This window comes from Neovison vison, chromosome 9, assembly GCF_020171115.1.
Source record: "Neovison vison isolate M4711 chromosome 9, ASM_NN_V1, whole genome shotgun sequence".
Lineage (NCBI taxonomy): Eukaryota > Metazoa > Chordata > Mammalia > Carnivora > Mustelidae > Neogale > Neogale vison.
Window position 1 is genome coordinate 21,057,665 of NC_058099.1, and position 27,121 is coordinate 21,084,785.

At 41.9% G+C, this 27,121-nt stretch overlaps 1 protein-coding gene across 4 annotated transcripts in view; it reads left to right on the forward strand.

Annotated features, from left to right (window-relative positions):
• The window catches only part of SUSD1 (sushi domain containing 1), a 131,387-nt gene that overhangs the window by 38,526 nt on the left and 65,740 nt on the right, over nt 1-27,121 (forward strand). For all 4 annotated transcript variants that reach the window (XM_044265134.1, XM_044265133.1, XM_044265137.1 and 1 more), the window contains exons 6-8: nt 2,568-2,747; nt 11,823-11,920; nt 12,506-12,692. In XM_044265134.1, coding sequence (XP_044121069.1) covers nt 2,568-2,747; nt 11,823-11,920; nt 12,506-12,692 — 465 coding nt within the window. The remainder of the gene's footprint in view (nt 1-2,567; nt 2,748-11,822; nt 11,921-12,505; nt 12,693-27,121) is intronic.

The following is a 27,121-nucleotide window of genomic DNA, read 5'->3' on the forward strand; positions in this document are numbered from 1 at the left end:
AAAGGTTTGGTGCTGGGAAAAACATGACGAGGGCTAAGAAGCCTTGTGTCTGGTAAACAAGTATGAAAAGGTAAAAAATCCCTATGAGCAAGTATGGGACTTTTGAGGTGGGCAGGGTTGGAGGATTTATGAAATGACCATCTGGTTCTGGTCCCATAACTGCTGATGATGTGAATCTACACTGACCAGAGACGAACTCTTCTTTAATAATCCCAGAGCCTGGGCGCCTGGGTGGCTCAGTTGGTTAAGTGTCTGCCTTTGGCTCAGGTCATGATCTCAAGGGTCCTGGGATCAAGCCCTACGTCAGGCTCCCTGCTTAGTGGAGAGCCTGCTTCTCCCTCTCCCTCTGCTTCTCCCTCTGTGTTCTTTCTCTCCATCAAACAAATCAGTAAAAATCTTTCAGAAAAAAATAAAATCACAGACCCAAGAGACTGGGTTGGGTGGGTTGAGCTGTTTTATTGATGTTCTCTTGAAAACTTCAATTCAACAGATGAAAGCTTGCTCTGGGAAAGAACTCTGGGGTTCTACAACAAACCAGACATCCACAGTGGGGCAGAGCCATGTGCAGTTCCATTAAATCCACCAGTTCTGTATCAGAAGCTCATTTAAGAGAAGCTACCTGTTTCTAAGGCCAAGAATGGTTGTTGGGGAGTTGGGAACAGATCATACCATTTTCTCTATCTTGAGTTCTTTGTCTCAATAAATTCACTTACATTTTTTTAAAGATTTATTTATTTGAAAGAGAGAAAGAGCACAAGCAGGAGGGGCAGAGGGAGAGGGCGGGAAAAATTCAAGCAGACTCCAACACAGGGCTTGATATCAAGACCCTGAGATCAGGACCTGAGCTGGAACTAAGAGTCAGAGGCACTTTGCCCTTATATTTGAAAAGCCTGCATGTCAAGACTGTGTGATTTTCTTGGCTTTCTACAGACTGGGGAGAAAACTAAACATTAGAGTGAACAGCAGAAATGATATATATATATTTTTCTCTGTATTTGGGTATAACTGAGACTCTTGGCTGTATTTGCAACGACTATAGCTTCCTTATTTTGGATTTATTATGCTTTCTTGAATAAAAGTGTATGTATGAACTTCCCACGACTTTGTGAGGAATTTGGCATGTTCGTTTCTTCCCTTGCCTCATTGCTCAGAGTTTTTGAAATAATTTGGAATTTTATTTTCAAATTATTCCTTTTTTACACTGTTCAACTTTTCATTGTAGAATCCTTTACTCCTAGTTATATCAAGCTCTGCAGCCACATTTTTAAAATTTTTTTCAGGAAGAGAGAACACAAGCAGGGGAGTGGCAGGCAGAGGGAAAAGCAGGCTCCCCACTGAGCAAGGAGCCTGATACAGGACTTGATCTGAGAACCCTGGGATTATGACCTGAGCCTAAGGCAGACGCTTAACTGACTGAGCCACCCAGGCGTCCCTCCAGTCATATTTAAATTATTATGGAGACTTAAGCTACACATCATTTACATTTCATTGCTTGCTAGTGTTTCTTCTAAAACCTGCCCTCCCCTTCTTTTAGGATATTAATTCTGGTTCATTTTATTGTTGTTGTTGGGCTGGAGGGTTTTTTTGGTTTGTTTTTGTTTTTTTAACAGAAAAGATAAATGTATGGATTTTCAAAAATTGCAAAATATTTGAAGATAACTTTCTTCTACTCTTACATGAAGTAAAGTTTGGCTGAGTCTGAAATGGTGGCATCATAATCCATTTCCTTCAGATAGTTTCTGTAAATATTCTAGTGTGCCCTATTAGTCAGAGCTGCAGAGAACAAATTTCAAATCAGTTTTATAATTCTAGGCTTGTCTCCTTCTATGCAGCTGATTTTTTTCCTTTATTGAAACATAAAGTGAATGTTTAGACTATATATATATACTTTCCCTATTAATTTGCTTTAAAAGTTCAAAGATTTTGTATCTATTTCATTTAATAATCAGTTGGCAACAAAACAATAATTATGTTATCATCTACTTAGGAGTTTGTGATCTCCTGATATGTAGGAAAAAGTACCTACTTTTTTTTTAATAAAAGTACCTACTATTTTTAATATTTAAAAAAACCTCAGATGAATTGTTTCATTGACCAAAGAATTCTCTGTAATGTAAATAATCTTACAATTGGAATATTTTCTACGTGTACACGTTTGTAAGTTTCACTGAATTGGGGCATGTCTATTTTTTCTACTTCTGAACAATCTTCTTCGTCTTCTTTTTTTTTTTTTTAAGATTTTATTTATTTGAGAGAGAGAGCATGAGAAGGGGGAGGGTCAGAGGGAGAAGCAGACTCCTTGATGAGCAGTGAGCCCGATGTGGAACTCGATCCCAGGACTCCAGGATCATGACCTGAGCCGAAGGCACTCGCTTAACCAATTGAGCCACCCAGGCATCCCCCGAACAATCTTCTGTATCTGCAGCTGGATTATTTGATGGGGTTCATGTTTTCTCTTTCGCATATGAGGGGTTCTCTATTGCGGCAAAATGTTTTTTTCCTAAAATGTGAACTATAGGGCTAGAAGCTGGGGGTTGTAACTTGTGCTGTGCTTCTTTCCTTTGCAGAGATCAAGTGTGGCCGTCCTCCGGAAGTACGCCATGCAGTGCTGGTGGGGAATCACAGCTCCAGCCCGGGCAGTGTGGCTCACTATGTCTGTCAAGAGGGCTTTGAGAGCCCTGGGGGAAAGATCACTTCCATCTGCACCGAGAAAGGCACTTGGAGGAAAAGTGCTTTGACATGCACAGGTATGGACTTTTGTTCTGTGGGGCTTCTGTTTCCTGGAAGCAAACAGCCCATAGGAGATGGGGACCGCCCGCTGTCCCACCGCTCCCTCTGTGTACTGTGCCTGGCTGTGACATTTACCTGAGTGGGCACCTGGCTTTAGGTGTGTTGGCTGAATCCTGAAGATTTAGAGGGTGGATTGGAAAAATAAACTTGGGCATTGTCTTCTGCAACTCACCTGAAATCACAGTGATTCCCGTCTCCTCTACGTGGCTGGCTGAGAAATGTTTCTCCCTGAACCGTTTTCTCCGGGAGCATACTGGAAAGTCCTAACTTAGCCCATGTTGGCAGCTTTTCAAAGAAAAGGTAGTGTAATGGGTAAAGAGGTTTTTTAATGTTTGTTTTTAAATCTTTAATTGTGGTCAAACACATACAACATAAAATCTACTGCCTTAACCATTTTAAAGTGTCAAGTGTATTCACACTGTTGGGCAACCCATCTCCAGACCCTTTTCCTATTTCAAAACTGAAACTTGGTACCCGTTAACCAGTAACTCCCCACTTCCTCCTCCCTATGGCACCGCCATTTAACTTTCTGTTTCTGTGGATTTGACGAATTTAGATACCTCATATAAGCAGAATCAGGCAGTGTTTGTCCTTCTGTGACTGGCTTACTTCCCTTAGCATGATGTTCTGCGGGTTCATCCGTGTTTTTGCAAATGGCGGGGTTTCCTTCTGTTTAAAGGCTGAATAACATTCCGTCGTGTGTATTTGCCACATTTTGTTGATCCATTCATCACTGAGGGACACTTGTGTTGCGTCCACCTTCCGGCCATTGTGAACAGTGCTGCTGTGAGGACGGGCATGCAGATATCTCTTTGAGAGTCTGCTTTCATTGCTTTTGGGTATCTGCCCCAAATGGGGCTCCTGGTGAACAGGGGTTCTGAGACAGCAGTGCAAAGTCCAGCAGTGTCATCTGTGGGCTGTGTGTCATCGGGTAAGGCGTGATTTGTTTAGATCCTCGGTTTCTTCGTCTATAAAAGGGGGAAAATAAAGCCTCCTTTTCCTATTTCAAGAGTTATTGAGAGCGAATTGAATGAGACCATTTATGGGGAACACTTTGAAAAGTCTAAAGCACTTTCTACCTGTTAGGTCTTTTACTGAAATTATTGGCCTGTCTTGAGGAAGGTCTTCTCATGAGTTACAAGTAAGCACTTCCTCATGCTTCAGTTCATAGCACGGCCTCCAAGGGATAAGGTAGGAGAAGGGTTTTGTGAGGGTTAGGGGTGTGACAAATGCTTGTTCTGGGGAATGTGTTTCTAGATGTTGACGTGCTTGGCTCTAGTGACAGATCTCTGAAGATTGAAATCTCAAGGTAGCTTTGGGCTGGGTCTCTGGTTTGACCTGCGGCAGAACCGTGCTAGCATGTCTTGGGTCTTGCCGTTCAGAGCTTTCCATGGGAAAGTCTAGCCAGAGCAAGCAAAACATGGGGACTGCTAGTGATTAATTATCCATGGAGCAACGGTTCCTAATCATGCGGGGCATAGGAATTTGGTGAAATCTATCAAATTGATTTAATAGGTATCCATTTAGCATACACTATGGTTGAGGTACTTTGCTGGACACTACCTTCTTGGAATGTATGGGGCAACAGGGTAAATAGACTTATCTCCAAAGAAATGTGTGTATGCACATATGTGAAATGTTTTACAGACTCAGGATATTCATGGACTTCCCTGAAATAGGTGAAGAATTCAGCGCTGCTACTGGAGGCATCTATGCCACGCACTTCCCACCTTGGTTTGTCTCTGCCTCAGATGAAAGAGGATGTAGGCCAGAGACCGTGAGCATAGAAACAAAGAAGGGTAGACGTGGGTGTGAACCCAGTGATCGAATTCAACCTGTTCTTAGGGAGTTCTCGTTGACCTAACCCTACCTGCAGAGAGAAGCGAGGGCAGTCCTGTAACTAACACCAAGGACTCCAGAGTCCCAGTCTCATTAGGAAAATCGAGAGGTGCTCATACCATATTGGACCAGACTGATGGCCATTCCACTCTATTAGTGTATCTCAGTAGCGCTTCTAAGAATTGTTTGGAGGCAATGAGGCAGCTGTCTCATGGGAAGCCCAGTTAAACATTTGGGGGAAGTGTTCCCGGCCCTGAGATCCCTATGGAGTCCCTTGATTAGAGAGCCGGGCATAGCTTCTGGACCCTCTGCCGTTGGCTTCGTGGCTCAGGCAGCTCTGCCTCCCCCATTCAGAGTTCAGTGGGGGGTACAGGGATTAGTCACTACATGAAAAACCAGTGGATCCGCATGGGGCATAGTAAGCTATTAATTAGCTGATGCTTGTAGAGCACTTTGAAGAACAAACATGTTATGTAACTGCTAATTATAATTACCGTCCTCAGCCTGCCACCTTTCACAAAGTCTGTGGCTCCAGCGGCAGCTGTTTCCCTGGGTTTACGCAAGCTTTAAGGAGAGAAAAGGCATTTTCCCTGAGAGCTGGGATCTTTCTGGGAGGAGGCCTCTATGCCCCCAATCAAGATTGGCAGCTAAATTCAATTTCCGCAGATAAAGGCAGTGATTTACGTGCTGATTAATTCACGGTGCCGCGCGCGCACACACAGTCTGGGTGGGTAGGTAGGGGAGAGGCTTCTGGAAATGTAGTGCGAGATGATTTCCATGGCTCTTACCCAGCTGAACCCTCTTCTGACTCTTCTCTGTTTTTCATCCATTTCTGCACGCCTCTCCTGCACCAGCTCCCCCTGTGTACTTTGTGTTCACCCTCTTTGATGTCCTTCTGGATTTTCCTCCCATCGCCTGCTTCTCTGCCTAGCCTCTGAATGCCTTCTACCTCTGCTCTCTGTTTTCATTCTGTTTACCCCTCTCTTTATACTTGAATGTTGAGTTCCAAATTCGGTGGAATAATCTGTCTTCACTTCACCTGGATTGTTTTTAGTTAAAAATATTTTCGGAGACCTTGTCTCTTTGGATGAGCAGCATGGATCTGTGTATGTTTTTAATGGAGTGTGAACGCTGGCAAAGTGGTGGGACTATTTTTTTTTTTTCCCCCTTCTTTTTCATTAAGGCCGGTTTGAACTGGAACCTCCAGACAGCTGAGAATTAGGCAACCATTTTAGTGTCTGGAAAAACCCCAGGTGGAAGCTTGATGTTTAGTGGGTTGGTTTACCTCAAGATCAAAGAGGCTGATTCATTCTTGATAAGACTGTCCCTGGCTTTCCTTCTGCTCGGGTCGTTTGGCTTCTCATGTTTAGAATCTGAGTTAATAATTATAAGGTTGATGCTCAGTCAAGCTGCGCTCTTAGAAGGGTAACGTCACTATGGAAACACAGACTGTTTATTGGCTGTGATGCTTTCTGAGCCCCCCTCCAACCCAACTCAGGCCCTGAGTCCAAGTGCCTCCAGGCCTCCTGTTAGCCTCTGCCCCTCAGTTGTGTTGTCGATCTTCCTTTTCAGCCTAGTGACTGCTCACTTGCAGCGGTAATGCAATTTAGATGGAAAACAAAGGTCAGCTGGAATAAATGGACACATTGATATAAATAGCCACATGGCTGGGATTTGTTTGAATATGTGTATAATGTTTGGACTGTCAAGCATGATAGCTACCTTTGGCTGGGTACCAACTTGCATGCCCAGGGCTCTGCTAGGGGTCTTCGTGCTTGGTTTCATTTTGTCCTCAGGGAAACCCTGTAAAATAAGTATTGGTATTTTTCATTTTGTAGGTGAGTAATCTGAGACTCATAGAAGTTAGGCAATGTTCACAGGGTCCTTCAGTAACTAGTAAATGGCAGAGGTGGGACTTGAACTTCGGTCTGGACACCTGGAAAGCCCACAATCTCTGTCCTACCAAGCTTGAGTCACGTGTTATACCCTAATGATTTTGCTGTAACGAAAGTATTATTTTTTTTAAAAATAGGTTTCTTTAAAAACCTTATATTTAAAATTTCAAATCATAATTTAAATGTATTGATCAAAGACACTTTGTAGGGTATGTGATATTACGATTTCGATGAACTGTATGTATTTTTTCTAATATACACAAAAGTCAGTATAAGCAAACATACATCACTTTATTCATGGGCCACAAAAAAGCCATCCTAAGGTGTATAATGCATTTTAGGAAAGCGTTCCTCTAAGTCCTGCTACTTCTACCTACTGTACGTGACTCTGAAGACTGAAAAACAGGAAAGGACAGATAGTAGAACTCTTATGGCCAAGTATACACTTATTCAAAGTAGTCACTTCGATTTCAGGGGTGCTGCCATTATCAAAATATATCTGTTTTGTAATCTGTGTTTGGGAATTGCCTTTGGAAGTAGTTTGTGAGTCATAGTAGACGATCAGTCATTTGGAAATCAGGTACTGTTTTTGACGAGAAATGACACTGAGCTTGACCATCTGCTTGGATCACCTGAACTTATTCTCAATGATCTTTTACTGTTTCAAAAAATAGAGAGGGTTATAGGTTATATATAAGTTTTTTGAGAAGCTTATAAAGTTGGAAACCAAGAGAGTCCGCTGCGTCAGTCCCTGTCCACAGTGGGACTCCTAAGTGTGGTCTATGCCCACTGCCTCTGTCTCCTTCCTCCCTACGTCTCTTCCCAGCCTACAGTCAGCCACCCGGAGCCTTCAGTCACTGTCGCTCTCTCCCCGAGCTCCCTAGTGACCACCTGACAACTTCCTGTTCTAGTTTCACTCCTCAGTCCTCTTAACCTTCCCACAACTTTTACTATTGTTGTTCACCTATCCATCCATTCATCCATCCGTTCAGCCAATCAACCAAATAATAAATATTAAAACAAATATCTAAGGTACTCTCTTAGGTTCTGGGGATAGAAAGATAAGCCTGGTCTTTGCTGTCATAGAGCTTACATGCTTACAGGAGAGACAGACACTAAGTAATCAATTACAGAATTATTCAGTTGTAGATGTGATAAGTACTGCAGAGAAGTAAATGCTGGGTGCTAGGAGAATACTAAAATACATACATAGATACATACACGTACATACATATATGTAGCTGGACAAGACCCAGACCTGCTCTCCCTACCTCCACACGAAGTCAAGCTTCACAGCTCATCATGGCACTTTGCTCACTCTGTCAGGGGACCAGGAACCATGTGAATGAAGAAAGAGGTGGAGGTTTTCCCTGGTGCTTCTTGGGTCGGAGGGGAGGGGTTGTGGGGAATTGGTGGGAAGGAAGGGAGATAACTTGGGAGGAAGCGGACACTCCTTCCCATCTCCTTTCCTTGACCTCCAAGCGTCCCACCTCCAGCCAGTCTCCCCGCCTCTCTGCTGCTCTGTGTCCTCTGGGGTTTCTGCTCTGTGTCCTCTGCTCTGTTTCCTCTTGGCGTCCATGTTTTCCACGTTCTGCCATTGGGCTGCTCTCTGTATCCTCCCTGGATGGTTCTCCACACTTAGTCTCAACGACCTTCCACACCTTGCTGATTCTGGATAGTCTGTAGATAACTCCTATCTAGCATGTTCTAAACACAGTTCGTTGGTTTTTTTCTCCCAGCCCCAGGGTGCTTCCTCCTCTGTTTCTCAGGACAAGAGTACAAGGCAATTCATTCGGACTCTCAAGCTCAAAGGCTAGCAGTCATCCAACTTCCCGGCTGTTCCCCATCACTCACCTTCTACTGCTTCTCCTTCAGAATTGTCTAATGGCTTTCCTACCCAGCCCCCAGGCCCCCTCTCCTCCTCCCTGCTGAACACCGCGCCACAGTGCCCCCCAGCCCGTCCTGGCCCTGGAATCCGGCAGTCCTAGTTCTGAATCCTGACTTGACTGGTTGTAACCTTACAACCCACATGACCTTTGGCTGGTTGTGTAATTTCTCCAAGCCTCAGGTCTAGAAAATGGACATAATAATATTAAGCTCATGGGCTTATTTTAAATTAATTTTTAATATACTTTCCCCCAGTTTTACTGAGAAATAATGACTTACATTCCTGCATAAGTTTAAGGCACACAGTGTGATGGTGTGACGTGTTATGAAATTATTATCCTGGAGCTATTTTGAAGATTAAATAAGCAACGCTATTAAAGTTCTATACATATTATCAGGTACATAATAACAACTCAGTAAATGTTCGCTGTCGCTTCTTACAACTGCAATTGTAAGAAGGATCTGGTCTTTAAAGATCTGTCAGTGTTTGGCATCTTATAGTCGCTGGGTAAAGAGTATCCTGTTCTTATGATCTCCAGTTCTACTCCAGTGTTTACTTTGCAAAACGCCAGAGTTATCTTTCTAAAGGAAAAAAAGGCACCATTATGTTCCTGCTTTTAGCTACCCATTGCTTATAGGAATAAGTCTGCCCTTAGCGTGGCAAGTGGGGTCATTCCCCGTCTGATCCTGTCTTGTTTCCTTCTTAGCACCCAGAATATGCCACAGCCCCTATGGTTCCAGGCGTTAACCCTGCTGTCTGTTTGCTTAGATGTGTTCCCCAGTCTTCAGCCTTTCACCCATCAAGGTCATGCCCTCCACAAAGCCGGCTTCCCCAGACCCTCCAGTGAGGGTGGGTGGCTTCTTTCTCTAGACCCCATGGTACTTGTGTGTAACTTTGTTCTACAATTTATCAGGTTCTAATTTCCCTGCTTATATGTTTGCTCCCTCCATTAGACAACATGTTCCTGAGGGAAGGACTTTTGTTCTAATTATTGTCATAGCCCAGTGCCTGGCATGGGAGGATGCTTGGCATTTGGTAATCATTCAGTGAGTGGTACAGAAAGAGCCCTGGAGTCAGTTCCAAAGAGAACTTCCAGAAATGTGTGCAATTATCGGTACTATTAGAATTAGGGTATCTCTTTAAGGGAGCAGCATTTATGTGATGTTTACTATCTGATGGGTTTATAAAGAGATCTTTCCAGCTGATTTGTGGACACCTGGAGGGGAAAGCAACTGCATTTTGTTAAGCTGCTCCTTGGGATGAGCTATCTGACATCCCTGTAATCAGATCTTGGTCCCATCTGTGCAAGAGAGCATGGCACAGGCAGGAGGCAGATGGCAATTTTGAGATATCATTTGCTGTTGTCATAGTGAATGAGCAAAAAGGAAGGACAAGAAAGGAAACGTTCATGTCTCCTTTCTCATCTCTGTTTGGGTGGCAAAGGGGTCCCCAGTGAGAAGGAAATTTGCTTTACTGGCAGTCAGAGACAAGGTGAGGGCGGTCTGTTTCCGTTTCCTCTGGACCAGGTGGTGAGTTAGTTTCAGAGGAATGTGTGAGGGAGCAGAGGAGTCCAGGGCTCTAACACCTTTGAAGGGTGATGGGGAAGGGAGGGGCCAGAGTATTTGGGGCTTGTTCAAGCTGATAAAACACTGACACCAGCACCATCTTCATGCTCCCCAAGGGGGTGAACAGATAGGATCTTTGCATCTCTTGGGGTACCCATGTCCACAACTGGAGTATTTCTTTGATTTCATTTTATCTGTGCTCTGGGAGAATTACTGATGTAGAGACCCGGGGATGCTTTAGATAGCCATAGGTGATCCTCTGGTGTCTCTCAGGAATTGGTCTGTTTTCTCTGTCTGCCTGTATTTATTCTCACTTACTCACAGCCTGACCTAGGCTTAGCCAAGACCCAGTAATGCTGCTGATGGATGATTTAGTAAAGATGTAAAATCTCTTTTTTTCTTTAAATATTTTATTTATTTATTAGAGAGAGAGAGAGAGAGAACAAGAGAGAGAGCATGAGAGGGGGTAGGTTCAGAGGGAGAAGCAGACTCCCCGTTGAGCAGGGAGCTGGGTGCAGGACCTGATCCCTGGACTCCAGGATCACGACCTGAGCCAAAGGCAGTCACTCAACAGCTGAGCCACCCAAAGATGTAAAGTCTTATATGGCAAAGAGATCATCAGTAGACTAGGGTCTGTCTAACGGTAGCATTAGTTCTGGCTGCAAGGGAAATGAGTCCGTATTCAGTGCCCGGCGTGCAGGCTTTCTTTCCCATGTTGGAGGCTGAGGAAGGGAGAGGCGAAGGGAGAGAACTGAGAGGGAGAGCCGAAAAGAGCCATCTTCTGAGATGGAGAATTATTTTTCCTCACCCTCTTGATGGGAATCTTACCTTGGGTTTCCCAGAAAACAGAGCCTGAGGCACAGGGCTTACATTTATTACACGATGGGGAATGACATCCCAGAAAGCAGGGGTAAGGGGTCCCGTGAGTAGAGCCGGGAAGGACAGAGAGTCAATACCGTCCATTGGAAACTGTGACCTCAGAACCAAGGCCCTAATACAGTTTCCCAATTTGCCAAAGTTATTACATGAAATGCACACAGAATGTTTATTTGTTTATTTATTTATTAAATGATTTATTTATTGATTTGACAGACAGAAATCACAAGTAGGCAGAGAAGTAGGGAGAGGCAGGCTCCCCGCTGAGCAGAGAGCCTGATGCAGGGCTCCATCCCGGGACCCCGAGATCATGACCTGAGCCGAAGGCAGAGGCTTAACCCACTGAGCCACCCAGGTGCCCCCACACTGAATATTTTTAAAAAGCCAGACAACTTGGAGAAATCGGTGGCTTTCTGATAGGTCAGAATTAAATGGCTTCAGTTAGAGCAGCCCCAGAAATATCTGGGGAGGTTATGGAGAATTTATTTCAATTACTCTGAGCTGCTCCTGAGGAATGGCCCTGTGTGGGGACTGCTGCCCCTTTTCGGGACAGCAGTGACCTGGCAATAAGAGGGTTTTGTCAGCCAGGTGGGATGAAGCCAGAAACACTTCTTTCCTGAGCAGTTGCCTAGAGGAGTCAGGGCGCAGCTGGGGGCGGCTCCCCATCCCACAGGAGTGGAACGCCAGTGGCATCCAGTGGCCTACCAGGCCAATCACAGCTTGGAGTTCTTAGCCGTTCTCAAGCGGGTACCTAGCTTTTCTTCTCATCCAAGTCAGGTAATGGGCCAGGCTCATTCTTGGTGGAGATAAATGGGGTACTTGGCCTGGGGCAGTTTGAATGGCCTGATTTGGTGTCTGAATCAGACCTCTGAACAGTGATTAGCGGAGATACAAGCAGCACCACGAAACTAAGTCATGCCAAAGGCTGCTGATGGCATTTTGTGAATGGACTCTCTTTTTCTGTTGCAGAAATAATTACAGAAATCCGTGCTGTATCCGTGTTTAATAACACCTGCGTGAGGTGGCAGGTAAGCCCAGGAAGCATCCTCTCCAAGACTGTCTACGTGGTAAGTAAAATGTTCCACTTTTTCCCTCTGGGAGCATGACTTGGAGAGACTTCTTTCATGAAGGCTTCTCCACCCAAGAGTCTGACTGTTCTTTTCAAAAGTGATCAGATTTTTTTTTTCAGATATCTGGTTTATTTTACTTTACATTCTGCATTTAATATATGTGTCCTCCGGCAGGGTGTGTGTGTGGGGATATGTTTATATTTGGCATCATCATGATTGCTTGTTTCCCAGCACACGAATATCACGCCCCCAGAAGAGGAGAAGCATCTGCTGCCTCGGGAACAGGAGGCAGCGAGTGGTTCTCAGGGTGCGACGGCCTCCATGGACGGCTGGTCCTTTGCGTGCAGCATAAGCCTCCCTAGAGGGACTCCTCATTTTATGTCACTTCTTAGGGTCCACTGGTGACTGGGCTGATCAGCCTTGATACCTGATAGCAGAGGCTGACCTCATTCATCTCCCCTGCGAGCACAGTGTGGGATTAAAGGAAACAGTAGGACAATGGGATTGAGTTCCACCAAGTCTCTTTCCCTTGTTTTCACCAGAGTCACAGTGGGTTCTTTTTTCTACCCCCCCCCACCAAAGATATACATAAAAGGACAACGGTTGTACTCTATGGAATCAGTTCATGAGGAGACAGTCAACGTGACCACAGAAAGCAGGACCCCAGAAGTGTGCCTAGATCTGCACCAAGGCACCAACTACACCATGAGCATTTCCACCGCCCCTCCCGCGCGCTCCGTGCCGGCCTTCATCGGGTTCCAGACAGCTGGTAGGTGGAGGTGAAGTCTCATTGCCTCCCAGAAAATGCCAAGCATAGGATGTGGGGAGATGTCCTTCAGAGTCCATTGGGCACAAGAGTTCATGGTTGCTTTCTGAGGTCTGTAGTCAGGAGGGTGCAGTTCTAGCAGGCCTAGTAGGAGAGATTCCTGTCCTGTTGATGCCAGGCCAAATGGGCACGGACGGATGGTTTCTTGGCTGGGTCCCTGGTTCAAATGGAAGGTAATAAGGCATTTAAAAGAAGAGAACATTTGGTGACGAGGCAGTCAATTCTCAATTATCCAAGGCACTAGAGGGTTGCCATGTGACTTACCGTTTGCAGGAAACACAGCAGTCCTTTCTTCCTCTTGGCTATGGGAGAGGACAAGCGAGGGAGGTAACCAGTGGATTCACATCTAGAATGGAAACTGACTTCAGGACTGGTTGCGGGTGTGAATCAAGTTCAAGTTGGGGTGAGCAAATAGGGAGAGGCAGCCCTAGGATGTGGGAAGGGAGATATTAGGTGAAAAGAGAAGTGGACAGGAAGGAGTTTCTAATAGTAGTAATAAAGCTCATTCCACATATGTATCTCATGGATTTTTATAATAATATTGTGACAATTATAATAATTTTTTCATAATTCTCCTTATGGGGCATCAGGAATAATTAAATACCTTATGAGCAGATCTTGAGAAGCCATTTATTATTTTGGGGTGAGTTTAGGTAGTTCTCAACTAGCTATCTGATGTCCCACTTAAAAGATGCCTCAGCCTCTAGGCATTGGTGCCGCAGGGAACTGGGATGTGACCTGGATTTGGCAGAAATGATGAAATCGTCTGCCAGTCTTAACAATGGAGAGTGAATTACAAAATTATGCAAATTAGGTCCCCAGGGTACTTGTATGTAAATAAAACAATATATTTCTCTCTAAGTAAATAATACATAGGGAAAAGTGTTTTAGAATGAATGTGATAACTACAGAATCTTGTTCAAAATTAATGATAAACTCCTATGGATTGATCAGGAATACGCCTTCTTCCTTTTTTTTCTTAGAAGTTTTTTTTTTTTTTCATGGATACAACTTTTATTTTTAATTAATTCTTTCCCGCTATTCTAGTTCTGTTCAATTTTTTGAACAATTTTAACCTATTTACCATCACAATGAGATGTTCAGTACAACAAATTCCATAGTAAATTTTTTTTCCAATTTATTTATTTTCAGAAAAACAGTATTCATTATTTTTTCACCACACCCACTGCTCCATGCAAGCCGTGCCCTCTATAATACCCACCACCTGGTACCCCAACCTCCCACCCCCCCGCCATTTCAAACCCCTCAGATTGTTTTTCAGAGTCCATAGTCTGTCATGGTTCACCTCCCCTTCCAATTTACCCAAATTCCCTTCTCCTCTCTAACGCCCCTTGTCCTCCATGCTATTGGTTATGCTCCACAAATAAGTGAAACCATATGATAATTGACTCTCTCTGCTTGACTTATTTCACTCAGCATAATCTCTTCCAGTCCCGTCCATGTTGCTACAAAAGTTGGGTATTCATCCTTTCTGATGGAGGCATAATACTCCATAGTGTATATGGACCACATCTTCCTTATCCATTTGTCCGTTGAAGGGCATCTTGGTTCTTTCCATAGTTTGGCGACCGTGGCCATTGCTGCTATAAACATTGGGGTACAGATGGCCCTTCTTTTCATGACATCTGTGTCTTTGGGGTCTTAGAGGTTTTTAATTTCAATTCCTGTACCATTAACATACAGTGTTAAGAGTTTCAGGTGTATGATACAGCGATTCAGCCATTCTCTACATGACTCAGAGCTGGTCATGATGAGAACACGTGTTAACCCCCATCACCTGCTTAACCCATCCCCGCAAACCTCCCCTCTGTGATCATCAGTTTCTTGGCTTGTCTCCTTCTCTCTCTATTTTCCCCTTTGCTCATTTGTTTTGTTTCTTAAATCCCACCTATGAAGGAAATCCTATGGTATTTGTCTTTCTCCAACTGACTTATTTCACTTAGCATAATACTCTATATCTCCATCCATGTCATGGCAAATGGCTAGATTTCGTTTTTTTTTTTAATGGCTGAATAGTATTCCTGTGTGTGTGTGTGCGTGTGCGTGCATGAGCACGTGTATGTGTATGTGTGTATGTCACATCTCTATCCATTCATCAGTTGATGGAAACTTGAGCTACTTCCACAGTTTGGCTGTTGTTAATGATGCTGCTGTAAACATAGGGGTGTATGTATCCCTTTGAATTAGGGTTCTTGCATTCTTTGGCTAAATACCCAGTAATGCAATTACTGGTCTTAGGGTAGTTCCATTTTTAACTTTTTGAGGAACTTCTGTACTGTTTTCCACAGTGGCTGCACCTAGTTTGCATTCCCACAACAGTGTGCACGGAGAGTTCCTTTTTCTCTACATCCTCAACGGCACTGGTTGTTTCTTGTGTTGTTGATCTCAGCCATTCGGACAGGTGTGAGGTGATGACGTCACTGTGGTTTTGATCTGCATTTCCTAATAATGAGTGATGCCGAACACCTTTCAGTGTGTCTGTTGGCAATCTGCTTGTCTTCTTTGGAAAAAACGTTCATGTCTTTTGTCATTTTTTAAATTGGGTTGTTTTGTTTTTTGGGTGTTGAGTTGTATCCATTCTTTCTATATTTTGGATACTAATGTTTATCAGAGATACTATTTGTAAGTATCTTCTCCCATTCCGTAAGTTACCTTTTAGTTTTGTTGATTGTTTCCTTTGCTCTGCCAAAGCTTTTCATTTTGATGTAGTCCCAGTAGTTTATTTTTGCTTTTGTTTCCCTTAAATCAGGAAACATATCTAGAGAGATGTTGTGGCTGGTGTTAGAGAAATTACTGTCTGCTCTCTTCTAGGATTTCTATGGTTTCAGATCTCACATTTAGGTCTTTAATCCTCTTGCAGTTTCTTTTGGTGTGTGGTGAAAGAGAGTGGTCTCTGTTGTTGTTCAGAGTTCCCAACACCATTTGTTGCAGAGACTATCTTTTTCCCATTTCCTATTGTTTTCCTGCTTTGTCGTAGATTAATTAACCATGTAATTGTGGGTTTATTTCTGGTTTTTCTCTTCTGTTCCATTGATCTATATGTCTTTTTTTGTGCTAGTACCATACTATTTTGGTTGCTACAGCTTTGTAATAAAACTTAAAGTCTGGAATCATGATGCCTCCAGTTTTTTCTTTTTCAGAGTTGCTTTGGCAACTCACAGCCTTTTGCTGTCCCATACAAATTTTAGGATTGTTTGTTGTAGTTCTCTGAAAAATGCTGTTGGTATTTTGATAGGGGTTCCATTAAATCTGTAGATTGCTTTGGGTGTTATGGACATTTTAAAAATATGGTGTTCTTCCAATCCACGAGCGTGGAATGTCTCTCCATTTCTTTGTGTTGTCTTCAGTTTCTTTGATCGGTGTTTTATAGTTTCCAGAGTACAAGTCTTTCACACTGTGGTTAAGTTTATTCCTAGGTATTTTGTTGTTTTGGGGGACAAATGGGAATGTTTTCTTTGTTTTTTTCTTTCTTCTTATTTTTAAAGATTTTATTTATTGATTTGACAGACAGGGGTCACAAGTAGGCAGAGAGGCAGACAGAGAGGGGAGCAGGGAAGCAGGCTCCCTGTTGAGCAGAGAGCCTGATGCCCGGCTTGATCCCAGGACCGTGGGATCATGACCCACGCCAAAGGCAGAGGGTTAACCCACTGAGCCACCCAGGTGCCTTGGGAGTGTTTTCTTAATTTCTCTTTCTTCTGCTTCATTATTAGTGTATAGAAATGCAACAGATTTCTGTATGATGATTTTGTATCCTGTGACTTTACCAAATTCATTTATCAGTTTTAGTAGTTTTTTGGTGGAGTTTTTAGGATTTTCCATATATAGTGTCATGTCACCTGTAAATAGTACAAGTTTGCTTCTTCCTTACCAATTTGGATGGCTGTTACTTCTTTTTGTTGTCTGATTGCTGAGGCTAGGACTTCCAGTACTACGTTAAACAAAAGTGGTAAGAGCGGACATCCTTATTTTGTTCTTGACCTTAGGAGAAAAGCTCTCAGTTTTCCCCCATTAAGGATGATATTAGCTGTGGGTTTTTCATATAACACATTTATTATGTTGAGGTATGTTCCCTTTAGACTTTTGTTGAAGTCTTTTGTTGTTGTATTTGTCAAATGCTTTTTCTGTATCTATTGCAATGATCATATGGTTCTTATCCTTTCTTGTATCATGTTGATTGATTGGTGAACATTGAGCCACACTTGCATCCTGAGAATAAATTCCACTTGATCGTGGTGAATAATTTCCTTAGTATATTGTTGGATTCAGTTTCCTAGTACTTTGTTGAGGATTTTTACATCCATGTTCATCAGAGATTTGGCCTGTAGTTCTCTTTCTTTTGTGGTATCTTTATCTTGCTGTGGTATCAGGATGATAATTGCCTCATAGAATGAAATTGGAAGTTTTCCTTCTTCTATTTTTTGGAATTTTGAGAGAATAGATTTCAATTCTTTAAATGTTTGGTAGAATTTGGCCCTGAAGCCATCTTGTCCTGGACTTCTGTTTGTTGGGAGTTTTTTGATTACTGATTCAATTTCGTGGCTGGTTATTGGTCTGTTCACATTTTCTTTTTTCCTGTTTCAGTTTTGGTAGATTATATGTTTCTAGGAATTTATCCGTTTTTTTCTAGATTGTACATTTTGTTGGCATATAATTTTTCATAATATCCTCTTCCAACTGTTTGCATTTCTGTGGTGTTTCTTGTTATTTCTCCTCTCTTATTTGTGATTTTGTTTGAGTCCTCTCTCTTTCTCTCTCTCTCTCTTTTTTTCCTGAGTCTGTCTAGAAGTTTATCAAATTTTCTTGATCTTTTCAAAGAACTGGTTACTACTTTCATTAATCTGTTCTATTGTTTTTTTGGTTTTTTGGTTCTATTGTTCGTTTATAATTAGTTTGTACTCTAATCTTTATTATTTCCTTCCTCTTTCTGGGTTTAGCTTTTGTTTGTTGTTCCTTTTTTTTTTTTTTGCTCCTTTAGTACGTAAGGTTAGGTTTTTTGGTGAGATTTATTTGGTTCTTGAGGTAGGTCTGTACTGCTCTAAACTTGCCTCTTAGAATCATTTTTGTTGGGGCGCCCTGGTGGCTCAGTCAGTGAAGCATCTGTCTTTGGCTCAGGTCATGATCTCAGGGCCTTAGAATGAGCCCTGCATCACGCCCTGCATCGAGCCCTCCATCGGGCTCTCTCCTCAACGGGGAGTCTCCCTCTCACTTCTCCCTCTCACTTTCCCCTCTGTGCTCTCTCTCAAATAAATAAATAAATAAAATCTTTAAAAAAATCATTTTTGCTGCACCCCAAAGATACTGGATTGTTGTGTTTTCATTTTCGTTTATTTTCACGTAATTCTTTACTTCTTCTTTGATTTCTTTTTTGACCTATTCATTGTTTAGTAGCATGTTATTTAACCTACATTGTATTTGTGGTCTTTCCAAATTTTTTTTCTTATGATGACTTCTAGTTTCAAAGTGTTGTGGTCAGAAAAGATGCATAGTATGACTTCGATCTTTTTGAATTTGTTGAGCCTTGTTTCATGGCATAATGTGTGGTCTGTTCTGGCAGATGTTCTGTGTGCACTTGCAAAGAATGTGTGCTCTGTTGTTTAAGATGGAGTGTTCTGGATATATCTGTTAAATACATCTGTTCCAGTGTGTCAGTCAAAGCCACTGTTTCTTTGTTGATTTTCTCCACAGATGATCTGTCCATCCATGTAAGGGGGATGGTGAAGTCCCCTACTGTTATCGTGTTGCCATTGATTAGCTCCTTTATGTTTGTTAGTAATTGCTTTTGGTATTGGGTGCTCCCATGTTGGGTACATAAATATATTTATAATTGTTTCATTGTCTTGTTGGATTGTTCCTTTTATTATTACATAGTGTCCTTCTTTGTCTCTTATTACATTCCTTTTTTAAAAGTCTATTTTGTCCCGGGGCACCTGGGTGGCTCAGTCAGTTGAGCATCTGACTCTTGATTTCAGCTCACGTCGTGATCTCGGGGTTGTGGGATAGAGCCCTGCGTTGGGCTCCACGCTCAGCGGTGAGTCCACTTGGGATTCTCTCTCCTCTATCTGTCCCCCTACTCAAGTGCTCTTGCTCTCTCTCTCTCTCAAATAAATAAATAAATCTTAAAAAATAGTTTATTCTGTCACATATAAGTATGCTGTCTCAGCTTTCTTTTAACATCCATTTGCATGATAGATGTTTTTCTCTCCTCTCACTTTCTGTCAGTCTGGAGTGAGTTTCTTGTAGGCAGCATATACATACGTCTGCTTCTTGTAGGCAGCATATACATGTCTTTTTTCTTTTTTTTTTTTTAGATTTTATTTATTTATTTGACAGACAGAGATCACAAGTAGACAGAGAGGTAGGCAGAGAGAGAGGAAGGGAAGCAGTTTCCCCTCTGAGCAGAGAGCCCAATGTGGGGCTCGATCCCAGGACCCTGGGATCATGACCTGAGCCGCAGGCAGAGGCTTGAACCTGCTGATCCACCCAGGCACCCAGTACGTCTGTTTTTTAATCCATTCTGACATCCTGTCTGTTGATTGCAGCTTAGTCCATTTACATTCAAAGTAATTGAGAGAGATGTATTTATTGTCGTTTGTTACTTGTTTGTGGTTCATTACGTAGTTTTTCTGGGGGAATATGTCTTTTTAAAAGACTTTGAGCTCCTGTGTCATTATTCCATCAGAATGACCCCTTGCTGTTCAGGGTCAACGATTTTTTAAAATTAATTTATTTATTTTCAGCATAACAGTATTCATTATTTTTTCACCACACCCAGTGCTCCATGCAATCCGTGCCCTCTATAATACCCACCACCTGGTACCCCAACCTCCCAAAACAATCTGAGGGGTTTGAAGTGGCGGGGAGGGTCAGCGATTTTTACTAAGATCCAGTTACCTCTGCAAGGTAATCTCCTCTCCCCGGGAAAAGGATGGTGGCCTTTGGGGTCAGACAGACCTGGTTTTGTATCTTAACTCTGCATTGAAGAGTTAGGGGACCGTGGCTGAATTGTTAAATGTCTCCAGAGCTCTTTCCTCTCTCTGAAATTTTAAGTGGAATTGGATTAAATTTGGAAGTTAATTTAGTGAGAAATGGGGTTTATGTGGAGCCATTCCAACTGGGAACAAAGCACGTTTCTGCATTTACTCAGTATGTACTTAAGTTTTATCTGTTCTGTCTTTATATGCACTGGTGTAAGGATTTGCCATTCTCTCCTCTAGAGCCTGTACATTTGGCGATCTGTTATCATTTAAGCTTTACACTAGTTCTCTTAGAATGAATTGGGAAGTTTTCCATATTTTTTTATGCTCTGGGAAAGTTTGTATCACTTTGGAATTATTGCCTTCCTTTTATTTTATTTATTTATTTTTAAAAAGATTTTATTTATTTATTTGACAGAGATCACAAGTAGGCAGAGAACCAGGCAGAGAGAGAGAGAGGAGGAAGCAGGCTCCCTGCTGAGCAGAGAACCCGATGCAGGGTCGGTCCCAGGACCCTGAGAGCATAACTTGAGCCAAAGGCAGAGGCTTTAACCCACTGAGCCACCCAGGTGCCCCTATTGCCTTCCTTTTTAAAGGTGGACACATTTGCTCGTAGGATCATTAAGTTTCACCCTTTTTTGGGAAATAATTCTTTGATAAGTTTGCTGATTTCTGTGATTTTCTTTTGATCTATTTATGTTTCCTACACTTTCTTCAGGCAATTTTTATAGCTTATATTTTCCTAAAAAAAGTGTTCATTTGGTTGGGATTTTAAATATATTGGCAAAATATGGAATATTTGTTTACAGCTGCTCTGGGGTTACAGGTTATGCAATGCCAGGTTATTCTGATTCCTAAGTTTGGTTTTCTCACCCTTTTAAAAAATTGATTGGCTTAGCTTGAGTTTTCTGTTTTATTACTGTTTCTTTCCCCGAAGAATAAACTCTTAGGTTTTTAAGTGTTTTTTTTTTCTACCTCATTAATTTCTCCCCTTAGTTTTATTACTTTTTTCCCCTTGATTCTCTTAAGTTGGTTATATTGTTCTATTACTAAATTCTTGAGTTGAATGCATAATTCAACTCATTTCCATTCTTTCCTGTTTGATAATAAAAGTCTTTAATGCTTTTGGACTTGAGCATTGGCAGAATTCCTTAAGCATTGATACATTCTCTCTTTATCCCTTCTTTCAAGTCATTGAAATAATTGTCCTTCTGATTTTCTCTTTGATTGAAGAATTATTTATGTGTGTGTTAATATTTGTTCTCTTTATGTTTGCTTTCAAAGCATTATACAATTGCTGTTTGATTGAAGGATTAATTACAAGTGAATTATGCAAATGGTAGATTTTTTTTTTTTAACATTTAACTTTTTTGTTAATTTCTAGTTTTATTACATTTTGGTAATTTTGAGGGGAACTTATTATCATTTCCCTTGGGGATTATTATTTGGGAAAGTTTTGTGATAATAAATCTGTACATTTGCTTGTGAGTAGAGTAAGATCTAGTCTTTAGTCAACTCTATTAATAAATGTATTCCAGACTTCTGTTTTTTGTTGTTGGTAGTGGTTTGTAGATACTCAGATTGCCATTTTGCTCAATTTCTCTCAGAAATTCTAATTGTTTGGATTCACACATTTTAAAGTTATGATATTTATGTTCATGACTGATGTTTTACTTGTAAATTCTAGCTTTAAAAAGAAGATTTTTAAAATTTATTTGACAGAAAGAGAGAACACAAGTAGGCAGAGAAGCAGGTAGAGATAGAGGAGGAAGCAGGCTCCCCGCTGAGCAGAGAGCCCGATGTGGGGCTCAATCCCAGCACTCTGAGACCATGACCTGAGCTAAAGGCAGAGGCCCAACCCACTGAGCCACCCAGATGCCCCTGAGTCTAACTTTCATTAATAACAAATTGCTCACTTTATCCTGTTTAAAATTTTTTACCTTGAATTATAATTTGGTAGCAACCTTGGTTTTCTTGATTTCTTTGTATATCTATTTGCATAATATGCCTTTGCCCACTTTTGTTCTTTTTTAAATAAAAAAAATTGCATTTCAGTGTAGTTAACATAGAGTGTTGTATCAGTTTCAGGTGTAGAATAGAGTGATTCAGCAGGTCTATATATCACTGAGTGCGCATCACGAGTAGTGTACTTTAAATCCCCTTCACCTGTTTCCCCACCCCACCCCCACCAACACTTTTGTTCTTAAAATCTATCTCAGTAACATTGCTGTAGTACTCCAGGAGGCAGCATATGTTGTGAAGAATTCTGAGAAAAGTTTTGTTTTTAAGTAGATGAACAATTTACATTTAGCGTTCTTTGTAATATGATTTTCCTTTCTTCCGTCCTCTTGTTTTCTCCTAACGTTTCTTCACTATGTCCATTGTTTTCTACCTTTTGCGACACAGATTTTCTTTTTTGGTGATACAAACAGTACAGATTTTTTATTTTATATTACACATTAAAAAACAAACAAAATCCTATTTGAATGTGTATTTCTCTGATTACCGGTGTTCAGACTGAAATAATGTTAACTTCTTCCTGAATCAGATAAGGAAGTCAGCATTCTCTACTTCCTTTTTTTCTTTCCCCTGTGGCTTCCTTTATGTTTTTGGCTTAATACAGCATTTTATTGCCAACTTCTTATTTTAAATTATTTTTTAACTTGTACTGCATTTTTAAATAATTCATTTTTATATTGATTTACAGCAATGTTTGCAACACTTATTTAAACAGGTATATGTTTTAACAGTTTCGGTGCTTACTACCAGTCCTTTCATACCAAAGTTTCTCTATTTTTTTCTACATTTCTATTTCACTGAAAAATGATTTCTATCTTCTTCTTTCCAAGGGATACTTTCTGAGCCCTTGATTATGTGAGAATGTCTTTTTGCTATCTTCAGGAGTGAATCAGAGCTCAATAGAAGATAAAATTCCTGGTACATTCCTTCTGTTGGTAGAATTCTAGAGGCATTTCAATTGATTTTGGGAATTTAAACTTTTGAAAGAGAATTTGAAGATGGTTTGATTTTTTAGAAAAAAATCCCATTATAGATAATCTGATTTTTAAGCCTCGATGTCACAGAGGCTTTATGTGTGAAATTCAAGACTAATTATTTATTTTCATGCACATGGTAAGTGTTTATTGACCACTTGTGTGTTTGACATTATTTGAGGCACTGAGAATTCAGTAGTGAATGAAACAGAAAGGACCTTTCCCTCCTGAAAACTAGTCAGGTGTGATATAAATGTTATTGTTTTTCACTAAGTTTTCCTAGTACCGAAGAGGGTTTTTGGATCTTCAGATTTGGGTCCATTTGATGTAATCTGAACTGGTGGGGTTTGGAGCTGATAGTGGTTTTATTAAAGCACGGGGACAGGAGGAGCTGCACTGGGGTTGCCACGGGTGACTGAAGTTGGTTGGGGGTTAGGGGAAGCACAAGCCTCCAAGGTGTTTTGGAAACAAGGTTTCCAGGATCCTGAGGGGACTAGTTATTGTTAGGAGAAGGTCATTTATTGCTATCTAGTAAACCCTTAGTCATGAGACCCTTCAGATGTGTATCAGCGGGCCATATGCTTGGAGGGTGATTGCTCACATATTTCCTGGTAAGGTAGAGATAAAAGAAGTTTCCTAAGGAATGTATATGTTCAAGTAGACTCCCAGGATGGGGGTAGGGTGCAGTTGGGCTATGATTGCCTGTTGCCCCTAGCCAAGTGTCAACATCCAGGCAGCTGAGTTCCCAGAGGGAAGGTCACTCTGCCTGTTTCAAGGACTTGTCAGTAGGCTCTAGGCAGCAAGGAAACTTAGTTCTTTCTTTTGCCTTGTGACATGTTTCCCATGTCACATTTATACATTTAGAAATAGTTTCTTTCATGAAATCTCTGATTATTGCTTTTTTTTCCAATTGGTATTTTGGCTCATCAAATGCTCCTATATAACCAAGATCCTATATAACCAAGCATCTCACGCTTAACCCACCGAGCTGCCTGTGTGCCCCTGAGTACTCAGCTGTCTTGATTGGTGAAACTTGCTCTGGGCCAGCATCCTATATGGAATTCCATGTTTGTCTGCACTGGTCTTCACTCTCTCCCTTCCCTGACTTTTCCCTCTGTCTTCTGTGAGAGTGCAGCAGGTGTATTCTGTACAGACACGTATGCATATATGCATCGACCTTTCTGGCCTTCACTATTTCTAATGCATGTTATATTTTGTGTTGAACTTGCATTTCCTTGTCTCATCTAGTTCCTTTTTTTTTTTTTTAAGCTCTATGCCCAGTGTGGGGCTTGAACTCACAATCCCAGGATCAAGAGTCACATGCTCTATGGACTAAGCCAGCCAGTGACCCCTCACCTAGTTCCCTTTTTATTTCTGCTTCTCTCAACCAGTTTCCACTCTTGCAGCCTCTTATTAGCTCATCCTTTATCTGCTTTAATCCATCTTTAAAATTTTTTACTGAAAATACAAAAAAAAGTAGCTTAATTTTACTATTACTTTGCCCAATTTTTTTTTTCAAAAGAATATTCATTCTTTGCCTCTCAAGCATAATCTTTATAGAATCATTTCATAGGCTTTTTTTTTTTGGCTTCTAGATTAGATTGTTAGAAGACAAAAGTTTTATCTAGATTTGATATTTCTCTCCTAATAAAATGGATGATGTTCTCTTTGCTCTTACTTTTAATTGGATGATATTAGTGTGCTTGTCTCAGATTTTATCTTGAAGGATTTACTGCTGATTGGATAACCCAGCATCCTTCGGAAGCAGCTAGCTGTGAGAAAGCCCACACTGCCCTGAACATAATTTCTGAGCACTTTTTATTTTTTTAAAGTAGGTTCCACACTCAGTGTGGAGACCAAACGGGGCTTGAACTCATGACCCTGAGATCAAGACCTGGGCTGAGATCAAGAGTCAGAGGCTTAACTGGCAGACCCACCCAGGCACCCCTATTTCTGAGCACTTTGCTATTTTTTTTTTTTTTAAAGATTTACTGATTTATTTGAGAGAGAGCATGCCCCTGCCCGGGGGGAGGGGTGAGGGGGTGGGGACTGGGGAGGACAGAGGGAGAGACTCTTCAAGCAGACTCCCTGCTGAGCGCAGGGGGGTTGGGGGAGTGGGAGGGTAAGGGACCTGGAGGTGAGGGTAGTGGTGCTGGATCCCACCACCCATGAGATCATGACCAGCTGAAACCAAGCATCTCACGCTTAACCCACCGAGCTGCCTGTGTGCCCCTGAGTACTCAGCTGTCTTGATTGGTGAAACTTGCTCTGGGCCAGCGTCGTGTTGTCCGAACTTCATTATGACACTATGGTCTGCAGAGGCAGGAGGGAACCAAGTCCCTCCTTCTGCCCACCCAGGCTCTCTGTCAGGTGGAACTTCCAGGTCCCTAGGCCTCTCCATAGAAGTCCTTCCATGATACTGATCTCTAGTAGCTAAGGAGGGACTATTATTATTATTATTATTACTGGTAGTCGTGGTCACAGTGATATATACAGTTTTTACCCTGGCTGCCTATCAGCTCTGCCTGGTGCGTTACAACAAAACAGAGACGTGTGCTTGTCCCTCAGATCTGCTGTGTCTGGGTGATTCGGATGTGCAGGCAGGAGCAGGAGCGACCAGGCTAAATTGTTCCAGATGGAACATCCCTCACTCATTTGTCCTATTGCCCTCCTCCCTTCCAACCCCCACCTCTGTGGGCCCCAGCCCATCCCCACTTCCTTCCCTGAAAGGCTTGAGGGCACGTTGTACGTCGTACCTCTCAGCGTCTTTCTTTTGTCTGGTCTCATCCACACGGTGCTGAGTGGAAACGTCTTCATGTTGATGCCTTGTGTACGTCAACCAACCCTTCCTTCCAACACAGATGCAAATTTTGACCCATTTTTACTATTTTCAGCCGCTTCTATCAGAACTGGGGGTGGGAAGTGGGAACCAGATGCTTTTGTTCACGTTGCCATTGTCCCCTGAGTTTAGATTCTCATGGCTGTGAGCGAGCCGGTCCTACAGAGATGGGAGCTGTGCAGATGGTATTTCTGCTTTAGGTTCTGTTTGTGAACAGACATCCTTGCACATGTATATTTGGTGTGCCTCAGAATCATATGCAAACGTGGCAATTTTCACTTCTGATGTCTTTATGAAATCTTTCAAAGTTGTGAAGATGAAGGGAAGCACAAGGTCTTCAGATTCTCTCTCATAACCATATTTTTACATTTTCCAATTACAGCCGAGAATATTTTCCCCCAGCTAATTGCTTCGTGTTGCATATGTGAGTGATATGTGATATGCTCTGGAGAGTTTTGATTTTGAATAGAATAATCTGTTGTCCTTCCTGCTTAGGGGGCAGAGGCTCGCATGGGAGAAACGAAGTTTTCTAGGTAGTAATAAAAAGTTTCTCTCTGATAGACATTTAAATCTTTTCTCATTTGTCGAAAGTGTACCAGCTTCTTGGGAAACTTGCTCTTCCTTGAAAATTAGCCTTGGTATTCCTGGGCGCTCTGTGAGTTTTTTACTCGTCAGTAACAAACCTCTTCCTTCTTCATGACTACCTGAAGAAAATAGAACAGTAAAGGAATAATTTAGACTGCAGGTGGAATGGAGTGCCTTTTTTTTTTTTTTTTTTTTTAAATCCAGGGGTTGAAATAAGTCTCCTTTCTGATTACTTTACGGTCTTTGTCCTTACCTGAGTAGCTCTTGAAATACTGTCTGCTGAGAAGCAGACATCTTGCCTGGCCATCTCCTTTCTGTTCATCTTCTAAGTTGGAAACACCCACGCTGAGAGTTCTGATCGATGGTCTTCGACTTTTATTCACATTTTCCTTACTCTGTGACTTTCTAGGTGTTGACATGCTTACCTTCAGGACATTTCATGTGTGGACTATCCAAGTGATAGGGTGAACTTTCTTAAAAATATCACAGCTTTATCAGTTTATGGTGATTTAAAAAAAGATTTTATTTATTTGAGAGAGAGAGAGGGGACAAGAGAGAGCATGAGCAAGGGGGGAGAGGGAGAAGCAGGGAACCGGATGCAGGACTCGATCCCAGGACTCTGGGATCATGACCTGAGCTGAAGGCAGACTCGTAACTGACTGAGCCACCCAGGTGCCCCTAATTTATGGTGATTTTAAAATATGAATGATTTCATCCAATTCTCTCAGGAGCCTGTGATGGAAGAAAAGCAAAGCAGATGACTTGATTTCACAGAGAAGAACTTGAGGATTCAAAGGGCTAAGTGAATTAGCTGAGGTCATGCGGTTAAGTTGTAGAGTCAGGACTGTGGCCAAATGGGACATTCTTGCTGTTAAACACCCTGCTGGCTCATGTAAGACATCAGAGCTTCCGTTGTACTTGGCCAAGATATGTTTTGCTAAGACATGCAACCTTTCCGTA